Genomic DNA, 15,623 nt, shown 5'->3' on the forward strand with positions numbered 1-15,623 from the left:
ATACAGTTCTTATAATGTAGAATTAACATATTAACAATGACACAGGTGTAAGGGGAGGGGGTGGGTGTGTCTGGAGGTCTAAGGGGAGGTCTAGCTTGAACTGGGCTATGGCCAGGTCGGGCCATATAGATGCTAATATGTTTGTCCAGGTAGGGCCATATAAATGCTAATATGTTTGGCCAGGTAGGGCCATATAGATGCTAATATGTTTGGCCAGGTAGGGCCCTATAGATGCTAATATGTTTGGCTTCAACCATCTTGTCGTGGCTGTAAACAAAAGCCAACAATCAGAGTCTAATAGTTCTGGCTCCAAGACACACAAACGTGTGATGGCTCCCAACATGGACAAAAGGCCAGGAGCCAAGCTTGATGGCTCTGGCACAGTGCTATGCAAACTAAGAATGTGGGCCTATTTGAGATGTGGTCTGGTATTGGAGTTATAGTCTGATATGAAATTCACCTAGATCTAACATAGTATATAGTAGAAGTATATAGCTAGTTTACCAGTCACAAAAACACTATCTGCATGTTTGTTTGTGTGTGTGTGCGTGTGTGTGTGGCTGTGTGTGTGCGTGTGTGTGTGCGTGTCCGTGTGCGTGTGCGTGTGCGTGTGCGCGTGCGTGTGTGTGTGTGTGTGCGCATACAGATGAACTGGTCAAGAGTGAGCATGAAGACATCAGCGAGCTTATGACTATTTCCTACTCGGAGACTCATACCACGGAGGAGATGCTAACAGCTGAGGGTGCAGAAGAGAATGACACCGACGAAGAGGAAGAACACGCATTTCAGAGCCGCCCGTATCCACTGAAGTTTGGTATGCTAACACTACAGGCTTGTTAGAATATACTGCCATAGATACCCTACCCATAGATATTAATAGATACCCTACCAGCTTAGATATTCATAGATACCCCTAGACCACCAGATCAAAGTAAGTGAGATTGTTCATTTCCATTTTATTCTTACACATATTGTGAAGATGAAACTTTGAACTTTGAACCCAGATCAAGCAAGCGCGTGCATAGCATAGCAACTGGGCTGTTTCTAGACAGCTAGGTGCAGCCCTTAACCTTAGTAGCACATGAGATAGGCAACAAGTTGTAATGGGTCAGAAGAGTTTAGGAAGTTCCCCTAACCACAGAGGGAAAGGATGGTGTAATATTTTGTTGAATCTTGAGATTCCTATAGTTCTGAATGGAGTAGTGATTCCCCTTCAATTAAAACACCTTTGTATTTTTGACAAAATCAAAAATGACAGTTCTCGATCCCACACCCATTTTCTCTTGAGGACAAAAAAACTACGAAACAGATTGTTATTTGTTTACACCTTTTGGATTTGAAAACAACTTATGAAATAACAAATCTTATTACACAGCTCCTCAGAATGTTGCCAAAAGTTCCATTGAATTGAATGGGCTATCCCAACGTTTGGATATTTCTTTATTGACCACTGCAAAATGAACACTGCCATTGGCAATGGGTTTTGTGCTTCTAATTCACATCTTTCATATCATTTTTGTAATGGAAATTCAGTATAACTTGAAGTCAGCGAGGAATAGGTTGCTGTGCAACGCTTGAAACGTCTATTTTCAAAAAGAGGTTGTAATCTCAAAACATTGTTAAATGAGCCTCATTCTGTCTTTCTCTCTGGTTTGTGCTGCATGGGTATTACCAGTGGCCCCGACTAACACTGAGAAAGGTAAAGTAGAGATTACTGCTCCTGCGCATCAGAGTTTAAACACATTTCACTGTTTCGGAGCGCCCTAAAGTAAACCATGTCTGCATGCTTTCACACATTACCTCATGATTGTCTAAAGGAATATTTGCATTAATAAGCAAGTGTCAAGGTGTACCTGATAAAGTGGTCAGTGTGGCTATAATTTGGTCCCCCCAAATCAAATAACATTCTGTGTGGTGGTGCAGTGGGTTAAACCAAAGATGGAGCATCAGCATTGTTGAAGTTTCAGTGGGGGGTCTTGCCTTTATCTTGTTGACATATTGTGTATGGTTAAACTGAACTGATACAGATATCAAGTATGGAGAAACAAAAACAAATAAATATTCAAACTTAGAGGTGTGCACTGTGGGCCGCACTATATGCCGGACAATAAGATGTAGTCCAGGTGACCTGTGAAAGAGGAATTGTTGCCTTATGGTGCATTTCAAAAAATGTAATGAAAACATTTATCCATTACCGATGAATGTAAATTGTTTTCTACTGTATGTCATTGCAGTTTCTGGAACTAAAGAGAATAACTCCCCTACATCTGAGAGGGGAGCCTTAGACGAGGATGATGAGAAGGTGAGAGATAATGTCATGAACTATATGCTACTTTTACAACTTAACCAACCCTAAACTGTCTTTAAAAAATTGATGATTGTATGTCAACGATGAATCAATTGTGATCGTTTCTTAATTGTGTTTGATCACTAAGGGCCCTTTTTCCCCATTCGTGTGTTCTGTTTTTGTGCTTTTTTTTGTGCGCCTCCATTTACACGGAGTGCAGTTCCACGTACTCTCTCCTAAGCGCCCCATCATTCCCACAGCACTTCACATCAGAATGAAGGTGGTCACATGAATGAAGTGTGCTTTATTTAACCGAAAAGAAAACTTGGCCATACCTTGGTTTAGTTTGGCTGTCAGGAAAAACCTGGAACATGGATTTCCCGCATTCACTTTGTGAATGTCATTCAAATCTATGGAAAACCATAGACTAGCCTTTGATTTTGAAAACATATACTAGTCTTTGATTTTGAAACTGAAAGCAAGGGGATACCTGTATTGAGAATAGCCCCAAATGAAAACCTTTCTGTATGAAAATGAAAGCATCAATGCATTACATGAACTCAGCAATCAAGTCAATGAACCAAACCCACGTGGGAGGCCTAATTCAAAGTTAAAGTGTTTGGAGATTCATGATTTAAAAAGCACTGTTGATGACAAGGTCAAATGCAAAAAAAAGTCTGATGCGCGTAAATGGAGTCAACACAAGAAACGCCCAGATTTTTGGTTTGCTCTAACTGAAGCAAATAACTGCCATCAAGGTGCACAAATCATAGACTTAAGTCAAGGTTAAAAGAGGCATTGGCTTAAGTCAAGGTTCAAATAGGCATTGGCTTAAGTCAAGGTTCAAATAGGCATTGGCTTAAGTCTTTTTTGATGCTTGGGAGATTCGCGCCCCCAAGTGTGTGTGTGAATCAAAGAAAATCAAGTTTAATATTGTAAACTACCTATGAAAAAAGCAGTGTACAAAAGTGATATACTGTACATCTACCAAAGGACCCATATATTCAAATGCACACCTATTGTTGTAGATCGACGTCTCCGTGGAAGTGACGCAAATGTTGTACAAATCTTCTGGGATTCAGAGGGATGAGCTGGTAAGTCCTTCTTTTCAGTTACTTGGTTTATGAGTCACTGATATAGTCTACATTGTCCTCTAAAATAACTTGCATATACTGCAGTGGGTTTGTCTGGTAACGTGACAGAAAACACTAGCAACCTTAAAACCGGGTAAGTAAACCCAACTGATGATGTTGCCGAGTAAACATTTATTGGATTATCTTGTCTCTTTAGTTCTAGGCTTTTACTTGAGGATAGGGTGTTGGTTATGCAAGAAATATGGCTTCAACAGTAAATATAACAACAACAATAAATCATGCATTTCTGTGGCCCATATCTCAAGTGCCTAAAAGGGTGCATGGAAACGGTATAACAGTACATTTGTTCTCTGGGGCGACACTCCCAGTACCAACTATAAACCTGTTTTTTCCCTGCAAAAAATAACAAACAAACATAAAACTAGAAGGGCACTAGGAGAGCACATCCCTCTGCCAAGGTCAATATGCCCTTTCTCACAATGTTAAAGAAAAGGAAACGATTCCTGCATGTGCCCCTGATTGCTGATCCCCTCCACCAAGTTTCATCAAACGTTTCAGCCGGGTCATTTGTGCGTAATCCTGCTGACAGACAGACAGACAAACAGACACACAAATCGAGCTGAAAAAAACATAAACCTGATAATTGGTCATTGAAGGCCCAAACTTCAAACCTGCGGTTCTCAGCTGCCGAGTCCTTGGCCCCTGCTCCACTCATCCAGCAAGTTTCATGAAATGAGCCTGCTTTCACGTCTGAGCAAGTTTCATGAAATGAGCCTGCTTTCACGTCTGAGCAAGTGTCATGAAATGAGCCTGCTTTCACGTCTGAGCAAGTTTCATGAAACGAGCCTGCTTTCACGTCTATGGTTACTGAGCAAGACAGTTAAACAGTTTTGATTGCATCAAACTAGAAGTTTACGGAGTTGCAATGTAGCATGTACACCGTGATATCCTGGTAATGCTGCTGTCTGTAGGCTTTCCATTTCTGTCTCAAACTACGTAAAGGATAAGTGGGCACCTATCACTTAGGAGAAAATGAGGGTAATCTTACACCAATTAGACATAATGTAGGGGCAGTATTCAGCCCCAGAAGCGGCCAGTTTAGCTAGATGTAGTATTTCCCACTCTCAAAAAGACTACGGGTTGTAATGGGTAGTTGTTTTAATGGTAGGTGCTGCTCAGTAACAACATTATTGACTTTAACCACAAAGCCATTAGCCGTAAAGAAAAGCCTAATATCGCAATGCTCTGAGGCCTATTATTCAGGGTTCTACTTCTGTTAGGTTAGTATCAGCTGTCATCCTGTCTGAAGAAAAGGTGAAGAGCCAAGGGAAAAACTGGGTTTTTGAAAATCACTCTAAAATGAGCTGCTATGAGTCGTTTTATTATTTAATGTTAATAAAGGGAGTTAAATCATTTGAAGTTATCTTAATAAAGTTGACAAATTGCGTATTCTCTGTAATGACTTTTTTTATTTTCCTCCCTTTTTCCACCCCAGCAACCTGATGCACTGGAGACATTTAACCGTGGGGCTATGGTCGGACTGTTGGTGATCGCTGTAGCCATCGCCATGGTCATGGTAATCAGCCTTTTGCTCGTGCGCCGCAAGCCATACGGTACAATCAGCCATGGTATCGTAGAGGTAAGAATGATGCCATGATTCCACCAGCATGATTAGCTTTCTGAAATGTCAACGTTTTGATAGTTTTGTGTTGCCAAAGGCACAATATAAATCCCCTGGGATTCAATGTTTTGATAGTTTTGTGTTGCCAAAGGCACAATATAAATATGAGATTTTCAATTGGAAATATTCAGGAACAAGGGTTTTATGGTGACCCAAATGTCTCAAAATTGCACTTGCATACTGTATGTTCCCGTCCAATCCAAAGCAGGCTTGTTAGTGACCATGGTTACTGTATGTTCCCGTCCAATCCAAAGCAGGCTTGTTAGTGACCATGGTTACTGTATGTTCCCGTCCAATCCAAAGCAGGCTTGTTAGTGACCATGGTTACTGTATGTTCCCGTCCAATCCAAAGCAGGCTTGCTAGTGACCATGGTTACTGTATGTTCCCATCCAATCCAAAGCAGGCTTGTTAGTGACCATGGTTACTGTATGTTCCCATCCAATCCAAAGCAGGCTTCTTAGTGACCATGGTTACTGTATGTTCCCGTCCAATCCAAAGCAGGCTTGCTAGTGACCATGGTTACTGTATGTTCCCATCCAATCCAAAGCAGGCTTGTGAAGTAACCATGGTTACTCAGCTGTAGTCTCTTTAACCATGAGGCAAGAGACAGGTAGACTTACGGTGCAAACCCATGACACCGTTACGAGCGACGCGATATTCTAATCCCATGCATTTCAACGGGAGCCAATCCATTGTGACGTAGACCATCGTTTTGGGCGACGCGACTGATAAAAGTTGGAAAAAGTTGAATCCTATGCAAATGAGGAGTGATTTTTCCAGGCAGCGGCCCATCAGATTGTTTGGTGTCGTCTCTGACGGTTTGAAAATGATATTTCCACACGCTACAACACGCCCACTCAAAGCGATGGAAGCGTAACGCGTCGCTGTCACGGGTTTGCACCGTTACTTTATTCATAAAAACCTGTGTCAGCTCAAGCGTAATGTGACTTTGAAAAAGCACTTTATATGTATATCATGTATATATATATATATATTATATTAATGATATAGTACAAGAAGAAGAAGGGGGAGAGGCTGCCCGGCATGGTGTGTGGGAATTTTGTTTACGTTTAGTTTTGTTGTGTTATGTTGAGTCATGGTTTGCTGACATGGTACATTAATGGTACAAATTTTATTTAGGATAGCAAGGATGGCAGGATACACAACAGGGCCCAACTGGCTGGCGACAGCCTCAACACACGCTACGATGATCCGTATAAGGCCCTCCTACACAGAACAGCATGCGCTGTCTGTAGCCCCCTGCTGCTAAAAACAACAACATGGCTCACAAGAAGTATGAAGTATGTTGCGACAGGTGCTGGGTTTTGATGCATTGTTCATCACTATAGGATGCGATAAATGTCTTTAGTCTCAATTTAAAGATAGAAAGAGTGTCCACTTTTCGGATGGAAGCAGGAAGATTATTCCACAGGAGGGGGGCTCGAGACCTGCACTCTGGGAACCAAGTGGTCTTGGTGGGAAGTAGGGGACAATGAATTCCTTGAGGTCATTTGTAGCGAAGCCGTTTAGTATGTTAGAAGGAGAAATTCTACTTTTGACGGAACCAGTGCAGAGAGGCAAGTACAGGAGCGATATTCTGTATTAGTTGGAAGCTCTTTACAGTAGTAGTCTAGTCATTTCTTGGAGAGATAGGACTTTTCTGATTTTGGCAATATTGCATAGTTTAAAAAATGATGTCTTTGAGATCTATTTTATGGGCAAGTCAAGTAGGAGGTCTTGGTTGATAATTATCAGAATAGAATCAGAATCATTTTTATTGGCCAAGTACATTTTCACATACAAGGAATTTGTTCTGGGTTTAGTTGCTCTCAATGTACTGAAACTGAAAATATGCAGTATAACACAACAGTTTAGGATAAAATAAATAAATATAATATATAATATAATAATAAAATATAATAATTTGTCAACTGTTCATTAGAGTGACGGCAAGGGGGAAAAAACTGTTCCTGTGTCTGGTGGTTTTGGAGTACAGAGATCTGTAGCGCCTGCCAGAGGGGAGGAGTTGGAACAGATTATGTCCAGGGTGTGAGGGGTCTGCAATGATTTTCCCTGCCCGTTTCCTGGCTCTGGAGGTGTACAGGTCCTGGATGGTGGGCAGGTCGGCACCAATAATCTTTTCTGCAGACCTGACTGTCCGTTGTAGTCTGTTCCTGTCCAGTTTAGTGGCCGAACCAAACCAGACAGTGATGGATGTGCAGAGAACAGACTCAATGACTGCAGTGTAAAACTGGATCAGCAGCTCCTTCCCGCTGGCGCAGGAAGTACATCCTCTGCTGGGCCTTTTTGATGACTGTTTTGATGTTTGGCTCCCACTTCAGGTTCTGGGAGATTGTGGAACCCAGAAACCTGAAGGATTCCACAGCAGACACAGTGCTGTTCAATATGGTGAGGGGGGGCAGTGATGGGGGGCTCCTCCTGAAGTCCACTATCATCTCCACAGTTTTGAGCGAATTCAACTCCAGGTTGTAACGACTGCACCACAGGGCCAGCTGTTCAACTTCCCTCCTGTATGCAGACTCATCTCCATCTCGGATGAGGCCGATGATTGTTGTGTCGTCTGCAAATTTCAGGAGCTGAACAAACGGGTCTCCTGAGGTGCAGTCGTTTGTGTACAGAGAGAAGAGCAGTGGGGAAAGCACACATCCCTGGGGGGCACCAGTGCTGACTGTCCGGGTGCTGGATGTAATTTCTCCCAGCCTCACCTGCTGCTTCCTGTCTATCAGGAAGTTTGTAATCCACTGACAGGTGGAGGCAGGCACAGTGAGCTGGGTGAGTTTGGTGAGGAGGACTTCTGGGATGATGGTGTTGAACGCCGAGCTGAAGTCCACAAACAGCATCCTTGCATAGGTCCCTGGGGAGTCAAGGTGTTGCAGGATGTAGTGCAGCCCAATGTTGACTGCATCATCCACTGACCTGTTTGCTCTGTAGGCAAACTGCAGAGGGTCCAGCAGGGGGCCTGTGATGCCCTTCAGATGGGTCAACACCAGTCTCTCGAAGGACTTCATGACCACAGACGTCAGGGTGACGGGCCTGTAGTCATTCAGTCCAGTGATGGAGGGTTTCTTGGGAACCAGGATGATGGTGGAGCGTTTGAAGCAGGAGGGGACTTCACACAGCTCCAGAGATCTGTTGAAGATCTGTGTGAAGATGGGGGCCAGCTGGTCAGCACAGCTTTCAGACAGGAGGGTGACACACCGTCTGGGCCTCGAGCCTTCCTGATTTTCTGTCTCTGAAAGAGCTGACACACATCTTCTTCACAGACCGTCAGTGCCGGGGGGGAGTTAGGAGGGAGGGGGTTGTGTATGTGGGGTGATCAAACCTGCAGTAAAACTCATTCAGATCGTCGGCTAGTTGAGGGTTCTCTGCAGTGTGGGGGGACGGTTTCCTGTAGTTGGTGATGTCCTGCAGGCCTCTCCACACTGACATTGGATGAGAAGCTGTTTTTAAGCTTTTCAGAGTAGCTCCTCTTTGCTACTCTGATCTCCTTCGTCAGTGTGTTCCTGGCCTGGTTGTATAGGATCCTGTCCCCACTCCTGTAGGCCTCCTCTTTGGCCTTTCGAAGCTGTCTGAGCTTTGCCGTAAACCAAGGTTTATTATTACTGAAGGTGCGGAAAGTTTAGTTGGGTACACACATGTCATCCTCAAAAACGGATGTCACAGTGTCAGTAAGTTTGTCCAGGTCTGTAGATGTAGCCTCAAACACACTCCAGTCAGTGCACTCAAAACAGGCCTGTAGCTCCAGTTTTGACTCGTTGGTCCATTTTCTCACTCTCACTCTCATATGTGTCCTTTAAAACTGTGTAGCAGTGGTCCAGTGTGTTTTTGTCTCTGGTGGGACATCTGCTGCCTGAATTTTGGCAGTTCGTTGCTGAGGTTTGCTTTGTTAAAATCCCCAAGGATAATAAAGGGAGTCTGGATATTTTCTCTCCATGCTGGTTATCTGGTCAGCCAGGTGCTGTAGCGCCTCGCTAACGCAGGCCTGAGGTGGTATGTAGACACCGACCAGAATGAAGGAGGAAAACTCCTGTGGTGAATAAAACGGTCTGCAGTTGATGGATATAGTCTCTAGGTGTTGAGTGCATATTATCCTTAATACTGGGACATCTGTACGCCAACCCTCGTTTATGTAGAAGCAGATTCCGCCTCCCAGGGGCGGCTCGTCCATAAGGACGATTGGGGCGACGCACTGCCTAGGGGAAAAGGAAAAAAAAAAAAAAAAAAAATCCTTATGTATAAACGCAATATCCTTCTAAGTCGCGTAAATGACACCTAAATTTAAATGTAATAATTTTTTTTCTGTCGGATTCTACCACTAGACCGTCTGATCTGCCTCTCTATGTCATTGTCGAATCAGGTAACAGTCGTTCAGTCAGCCTAAAGTCGTGCTTCAAATGGCCCCACCCCTTCTGGGGCGATTTGGGGCGAAATGAAAATCGCCCCAGACCTCTCCCATTGACTCCCATGTTAAATCCATTTTTTTCACAAAACAGAGCTCTCAATGCATTCTCTATGGCTTCCGGGAGGGCTCGCCCCTCCTGGTCTTGTCATAAGTAGTGGACGTAAAAGCCTATACGAACGTCATACAGCTTCGACGGAGGCATATTCTGTCAAGATGGCTGCCCTGTCCAGTGCAATAACTCGACTCGCTCTTTTGACAGAAACTCCTTTTTAGTCGGCGTACTAATGAAGATAAATTGACAACAAAACAATTAGGACTTCCTAGACCAAATGTATCCATTCAACAGGTTTCTACAAAGGGAGGGAAATCCTACATCCAAGAATTGGAACGAAAGAAAATCGCGGTCGTGAAGTGGCTAACGCGGTCTATATTTCATATACCACTGTCACTTTTCATAGGTTTTACAGTGTGTTTCACAGTTCGCTTCTTGCACTAACACTGAATAATTTTTTATGTGATGACTTATTTTGCTTTTGTAAGCCAATACTTTCAAGATCAGTCAATAAATATTGTTGTTTTTGACTTATGTTACCCCTTCTTTATGATGTTACTGGACATATCATGTGTCCTGTTAAGCTATGTTACATCATACAACATTTGAGACACGTGGATAATGAAAAAGTGGGATAATTTAATGTGGAGCCACATCATGTTTGCTTATGAAGGCTCCTGGATGCAACTTTCTTCCATAGCTTTCCACCTGTAACTTGCTACTCTAGCTATGTAGCAAGAGGGGACATATTACTGTTGTGTGCTGCCAATAGTGGACAAAAAGGTATTGCTGTATGAGTTAATCAGCTAACTTAATGTACTTACTGAATGGGTCGCCTTAATCATTATAAAAAAAATTGCCCCCCCTGAGAATTTTTTCAGGAGCCGCCACTGCCGCCTCCCCTAATTTTCCCCGTTAACTCCTTTACACGGTCTGCACAGTGGAGTTGGAAGCCCGGCAGGTGTAGAATGCTGTCAGGGGTGGACTCACCAAGCCAGGTTTCAGTAAAACACAGGGCAGCAGATCCTGAAAAATCCTTATTTATCCTGTTTAAGAGCAGCAGTTCATCCATTTTGTTGGGCAGAGAGCGGACATTCGCCAGATGTAATGATGGAAGCGGAGTTCGGAACCCCTACTCTCGCAGTTTAACCAGCGCTCCAGCGCCTGCGCCTCGTCCAAGCTCCACAGAGAGCTGCTGCCCCTCCGACCAAAATCTCTAAAAAGGTTTCTGGGTGTGTAAAGGCCGGTGAAAAAGTTTCTGGAGTGGACTGTCAGATGTTCAGTAGGTCTTCCCTGGTGAAAGTGATAGGAAAGGGAGTACTGAAGACCGCATTCTCCATGGCAACAAACTGAAACGGGCACCGCTGCTGTCACTTATACAGAGATTTTGAATGATTGTGTTGGATGTTAATGAGATGCCATATAGTGTGGGTAGATGGCTGGATAATGTCATTCTCAATTGTTTATGGCCTGTAAACATAACCTCAGTTTTATCTAAACTGAAGGAGCGGGAAGTTGTTAGTCGTCCATGCTTTTACATCTTTCAGTAAAACCCAGTGGTGGGGCGTCAATAGTGGGCGCTAGTACGCCGCCTCCCTTCAAATTTTCTAAGACATGTCAAAAAACATTATATACCACATAATTAAAATAAGAAATGTACCGTGTTTACGTGTTAAATGTGTGTGGGAGACCGTAAGCCTCTCGAACATAATATATTGCCAAAGGCCCTCTTTCAGGTCAAGGGCGCCGGTTACAGCAAAGTCTATGAAAGCTAGCTAACTTTTCACTGTCATTTCAGCATGGACAGCTTTTCATTAGTGGATTAAAGTTCGATTCTGGGTCGCACATCTTTGCGCCAGAACCAATGACATTGTTTCATATCGTTCTTATTTCAACGTGATTGGACTATTCGGCGAATCAGCGACCTGTATCATTCCCTTACCACAACAAGCATCTACGAGAGCAGCATAGCTAGCAGAAACTTCGATTTTGTGAATATGGTGACATCGCTGACTGAAAACTCAGTTGTATCTTCATGTGAAACACTGTTTAATCGACGATTAGATGTTGACGAGAAGAGAGTGAAAGACTTCGGACCCGACCGTCCGGATTTAAACATTCAGCAGCAGACCACTGATAGCACCCGGAGCTTCTCGTCAATCGTCCGATGATACTCAACTGTTTCTGTCTTTCCCTGACAGAAACACTTAGTGCCTTTGATCACACCTTCACCGTTTCCTCTTCCGCTTGGGAACAGCCACCTAGAGGGTTTCTACGTATTCTTTTTCTTCTTCTTCTTATTATTATTATTATTATTGTACATCTTCTTCTGCCATGGGAGTCTATGGCAGCCCCTAGAACCGCATGGTCAGAAGTTGTTTCCACCAGCTGTTTTCGCCGCCAAACTAGGGCCCAGACAGATGTGTAAAGAGGACTGAATCAAACTGAACTATACAAACTAGGGCCCAGACAGATGTGTAAAGAGGACTGAATCAAACTGAACTATACAAACTAGGGCCCAGACAGATGTGTAAAGAGGACTGAATCAAACTGAACTATACAAACTAGGGCCCAGACAGATGTGTAAAGAGGACTGAATCAAACTGAACTATACAAACTAGGGCCCAGACAGATGTGTAAAGAGGACTGAATCAAACTGAACTATCCAAACTAGGGCCCAGACAGATATGTAAAGAGGACTGAATCAAACTGAACTATACAAACTAGGGCCCAGACAGATGTGTAAAGAGAACTGAATCAAACTGAACTATACAAACTAGGGCCCAGACAGATGTGTAAAGAGGACTGAATCAAACTGAACTATACAAACTAGGGCCCAGACAGATGTGTCAAGAGGACTGAATCAAACTGAACTATACAAACTAGGGCCCAGACAGATGTGTAAAGAGGACTGAATCATATATTTTACAGGGTATCTTTTGCAGCAATATTAGTTATGTTTGTTATGTCCATGAAAACGATTCTGACATGAAGTGCATCTTTCCGTCCCTTCATTATCAATATCATAAGTGATTCAAGATTTGCAACAGCCACAAGAAGGCAGTAAGGGAAAAGATGAATTAAAAGAAGTAATACTGGATTTTAAATTAGGCTGTGCTTTAGAGATATTCACCACTTAATCTTATTTTTAACTGCTGTTTTAGTCGGGTAAGTTGTGCTCTTGTCACTCTCATACAGCTTGGGTTGGTCATGATGCCGTGCTGATTTGAGCACTATTTGTTGCTAATAGATTGTGCATTTCTAATGTGAATCTTCCATTCTGTTTCTCTATGCAGGTCGATCCCATGCTGACCCCAGAGGAAGGGCAACTCAACAAGATGCAGAACCATGGCTATGAAAATCCCACCTACACATTCTTTGAGCAAATGAACTGAGGGTTAAGATTTTTGTGTTGAGGGTTATTTTTGCTTGTTTTACTCCTTCAATCATTGAGTTTGTTAACAGCAAACGGAGAGCACTACCTAATATACAATATGATCTTAAATGTGTGAGTGAATAAGGGAGTTTCCTGTTCAGTGTCTTCGTGAACTCAATAGCTTGGACACCTTTTCATTTTTATCATTTTCAATTTTCATTGATCAGTTAGTTGCAGCTACAACAATTTAGGATCAAAACATCCTAAACAAACACTGAAGATTCAAAGACGTCTGTTTTATTGCTCGCTTTTATTTTTGACAACACAGAAATTCATATATTGAACTTTTGATCCCATCTGATTATGTGACCTCTTATCCTTGTCATATCCTCTCTAACAGAACTTTTGAGTTTCATTTGTTGTTTTGCCACGATCACCTTAAGGTATGTTTGGAGAAGAATGGAGCAGCATATCATAAAAAATACCCTCTTTCCAACTGTCATGCAGGTAGATCTGTGGCTGCTTTGGAATTGTCTACCATGGCTTGGTTGAATTTTCTATTGTGTTGTCTTTGGAATGTCAATTAACTTTTGATATTTGAACACATATGAAGTAGTTTCCATTTTTGACTGTATTATATTTTCATAACAATTTTCTAAAAACTGGGCCCGATTTAAAGTTGACTTTAGGCCATTGCTCCTTTTGATGGTCATTGATTCCAGCTCCAGCTTTTTCTGTCAGTAGTGGGTGGTGCCTAGTAACCTTTCAGGCTAGCCTCACACCTGTGGCCAGTGACAGACGTGATCAGGCTAGCCTCACACCTGTGGCCAGTGACCGACGTGATCAGGCTAGCCTCACACCTGTTAGCCAGTGACAGATGTGATCAGGCTAGCCTCACACCTGTGGCCAGTGACAGACGTGATCAGGCTAGCCTCACACCTGTGGCCAGTGACAGACGTGATCAGGCTAGCCTCACACCTGTTAGCCAGTGACAGACGTGATCAGGCTAGCCTCACACCTGTTAGCCAGTGACAGACGTGATCAGGCTAGCCTCACACCTGTGGCCAGTGACAGACGTGATCAGGCTAGCCTCACACCTGTGGCCAGTGACAGACGTGATCAGGCTAGCCTCACACCTGTTAGCCAGTGACAGACGTGATCAGGCTAGCCTCACACCTGTTAGCCAGTGACAGACGTGATCAGGCTAGCCTCACACCTGTTAGCCAGTGACAGACGTGATCAGGCTAGCCTCACACCTGTGGCCAGTGACAGACGTGATCAGGCTAGCCTCACACCTGTTAGCCAGTGACAGACGTGATCAGGCTAGCCTCACACCTGTGGCCAGTGACAGACGTGATCAGGCTAGCCTCCAGCCCAGCTTTAGACGGTATCCTCATCACAGTATCCTCATCACAGTATCCTCATCACAGTATCCTCATCACACAGTATCCTCATCACAGTACTTCTTAGGGGGTTATTCCTATATCTCATGTGTGGAAGCCTGAGTCCCAGATAATGAATGCCCACTGGCTTATGTGAAGACCAGCAGTTTTCTCTGTCGCATGTTTGTTGCACAGTGTGCAGGGGATGAAGATAGAAGGCTTTCATGTTAGGTGGGCATTTCGTATGTCTGTCTTGAATCTTGCAACGGGATAAAGCGGGTCACCGGCCGGACAAACATGAATCTTTCATTTGCTTGTGTGGATTTCTTTTTGTTCCGATCTTATGCAACAAACGTATTCTATTACGCAGGGTTCCCACGTGTCCTGGAAAACAATTGACCAATTTTCAAGTCATGGAAAATGCATGAAAATTGAGAGGAAAAAGTCAAATGTCCTGATAAATCTTCTGTTGTCCTGGTAAAAAACAATAACACTACTATCTGAAAGGGCCAATTTATGTTCAAGATTATATTAACTTTCAAATGATAGTTTATGGACGCGAGTATTAATAGGCTGCTCTTGGTCATGTTGTGGCTCCGCTGTGAACACCCTCAAGTCAGGTTCAATGACATTACATCTGAAGTGGCCGGAACTCTGAATCATGTAAGTGACATTGTCCTGGTAACTGATAGTTTTGATTAGGTTTATAGATTAATGTTGCTTTCTTCCGAACTTGTTTTAAACGGTTGAATAATGTTAAATTGGTTAGCGTGTTTGGTTCAGTTGACGTGCTTGCTACCTTGTCTTGCCAGCAAAGGTTTAAGGTTTGTGATTCAACTGGCTAGGATAAATGGTTTCAATTGTGTATTGGGCATTGTTGAGAGAGCTGGGAAATAATGATTGAGCCCAGTGTGCTCTGATTGGTCAGCTCCGTGGGCAATAACATTGTTATTGGACAATAAGGAATGTGTTATGAGGTTGTGTCATCATGTGACAGAGAAAAAGACTGGAATTCCAATGAGGCACTTCAGGCAGCTGAGAAAAGTGGTTTCTGCGGGGGAGAGAGTGACTCCCTCTGGTGTAGGCCGTTTCCATGCCAAGCACCGGACACCTGGAAGAGCATAATAGGTCCACTTTGATATAACTCTAAACAAAAAAAGGGATTCAGGTTATGAATTTATAATAATGTGTCACATTATTCTGTGAACATTTGTCATAGTTTCAAAGCATAAACATATTATAGTGTATGGCACGATCCCTGTCCTTATATATCAGATCAGAACCGGAACTGGAAAAGTCCTGGAGAATAAGTGGGAGCCCTGAAATG

The 15,623-nt window shown here is 43.2% G+C and overlaps 1 protein-coding gene across 2 annotated transcripts in view; it reads left to right on the forward strand.

The window, feature by feature from the left end:
• aplp1 (amyloid beta (A4) precursor-like protein 1) overlaps positions 1 to 13,520 on the forward strand; it is a 35,785-nt gene extending 22,265 nt beyond the window's left edge. The window contains exons 12-17 of one of the 2 annotated variants that reach the window (XM_031576838.2): positions 647 to 814; positions 1,676 to 1,699; positions 2,235 to 2,302; positions 3,316 to 3,381; positions 4,877 to 5,020; positions 12,835 to 13,520. In XM_031576838.2, coding sequence (XP_031432698.1) covers positions 647 to 814; positions 1,676 to 1,699; positions 2,235 to 2,302; positions 3,316 to 3,381; positions 4,877 to 5,020; positions 12,835 to 12,933 — 569 coding nt within the window. In that variant the 3' untranslated portion in view covers positions 12,934 to 13,520. The remainder of the gene's footprint in view (positions 1 to 646; positions 815 to 1,675; positions 1,700 to 2,234; positions 2,303 to 3,315; positions 3,382 to 4,876; positions 5,021 to 12,834) is intronic. The other variant, XM_031576839.2, reaches the window with a different exon arrangement.
• The last annotated feature ends 2,103 nt before the right edge of the window (positions 13,521 to 15,623 follow it).

Source organism: Clupea harengus, chromosome 11 (assembly GCF_900700415.2).
Source record: "Clupea harengus chromosome 11, Ch_v2.0.2, whole genome shotgun sequence".
Classification (NCBI taxonomy): domain Eukaryota; kingdom Metazoa; phylum Chordata; class Actinopteri; order Clupeiformes; family Clupeidae; genus Clupea; species Clupea harengus.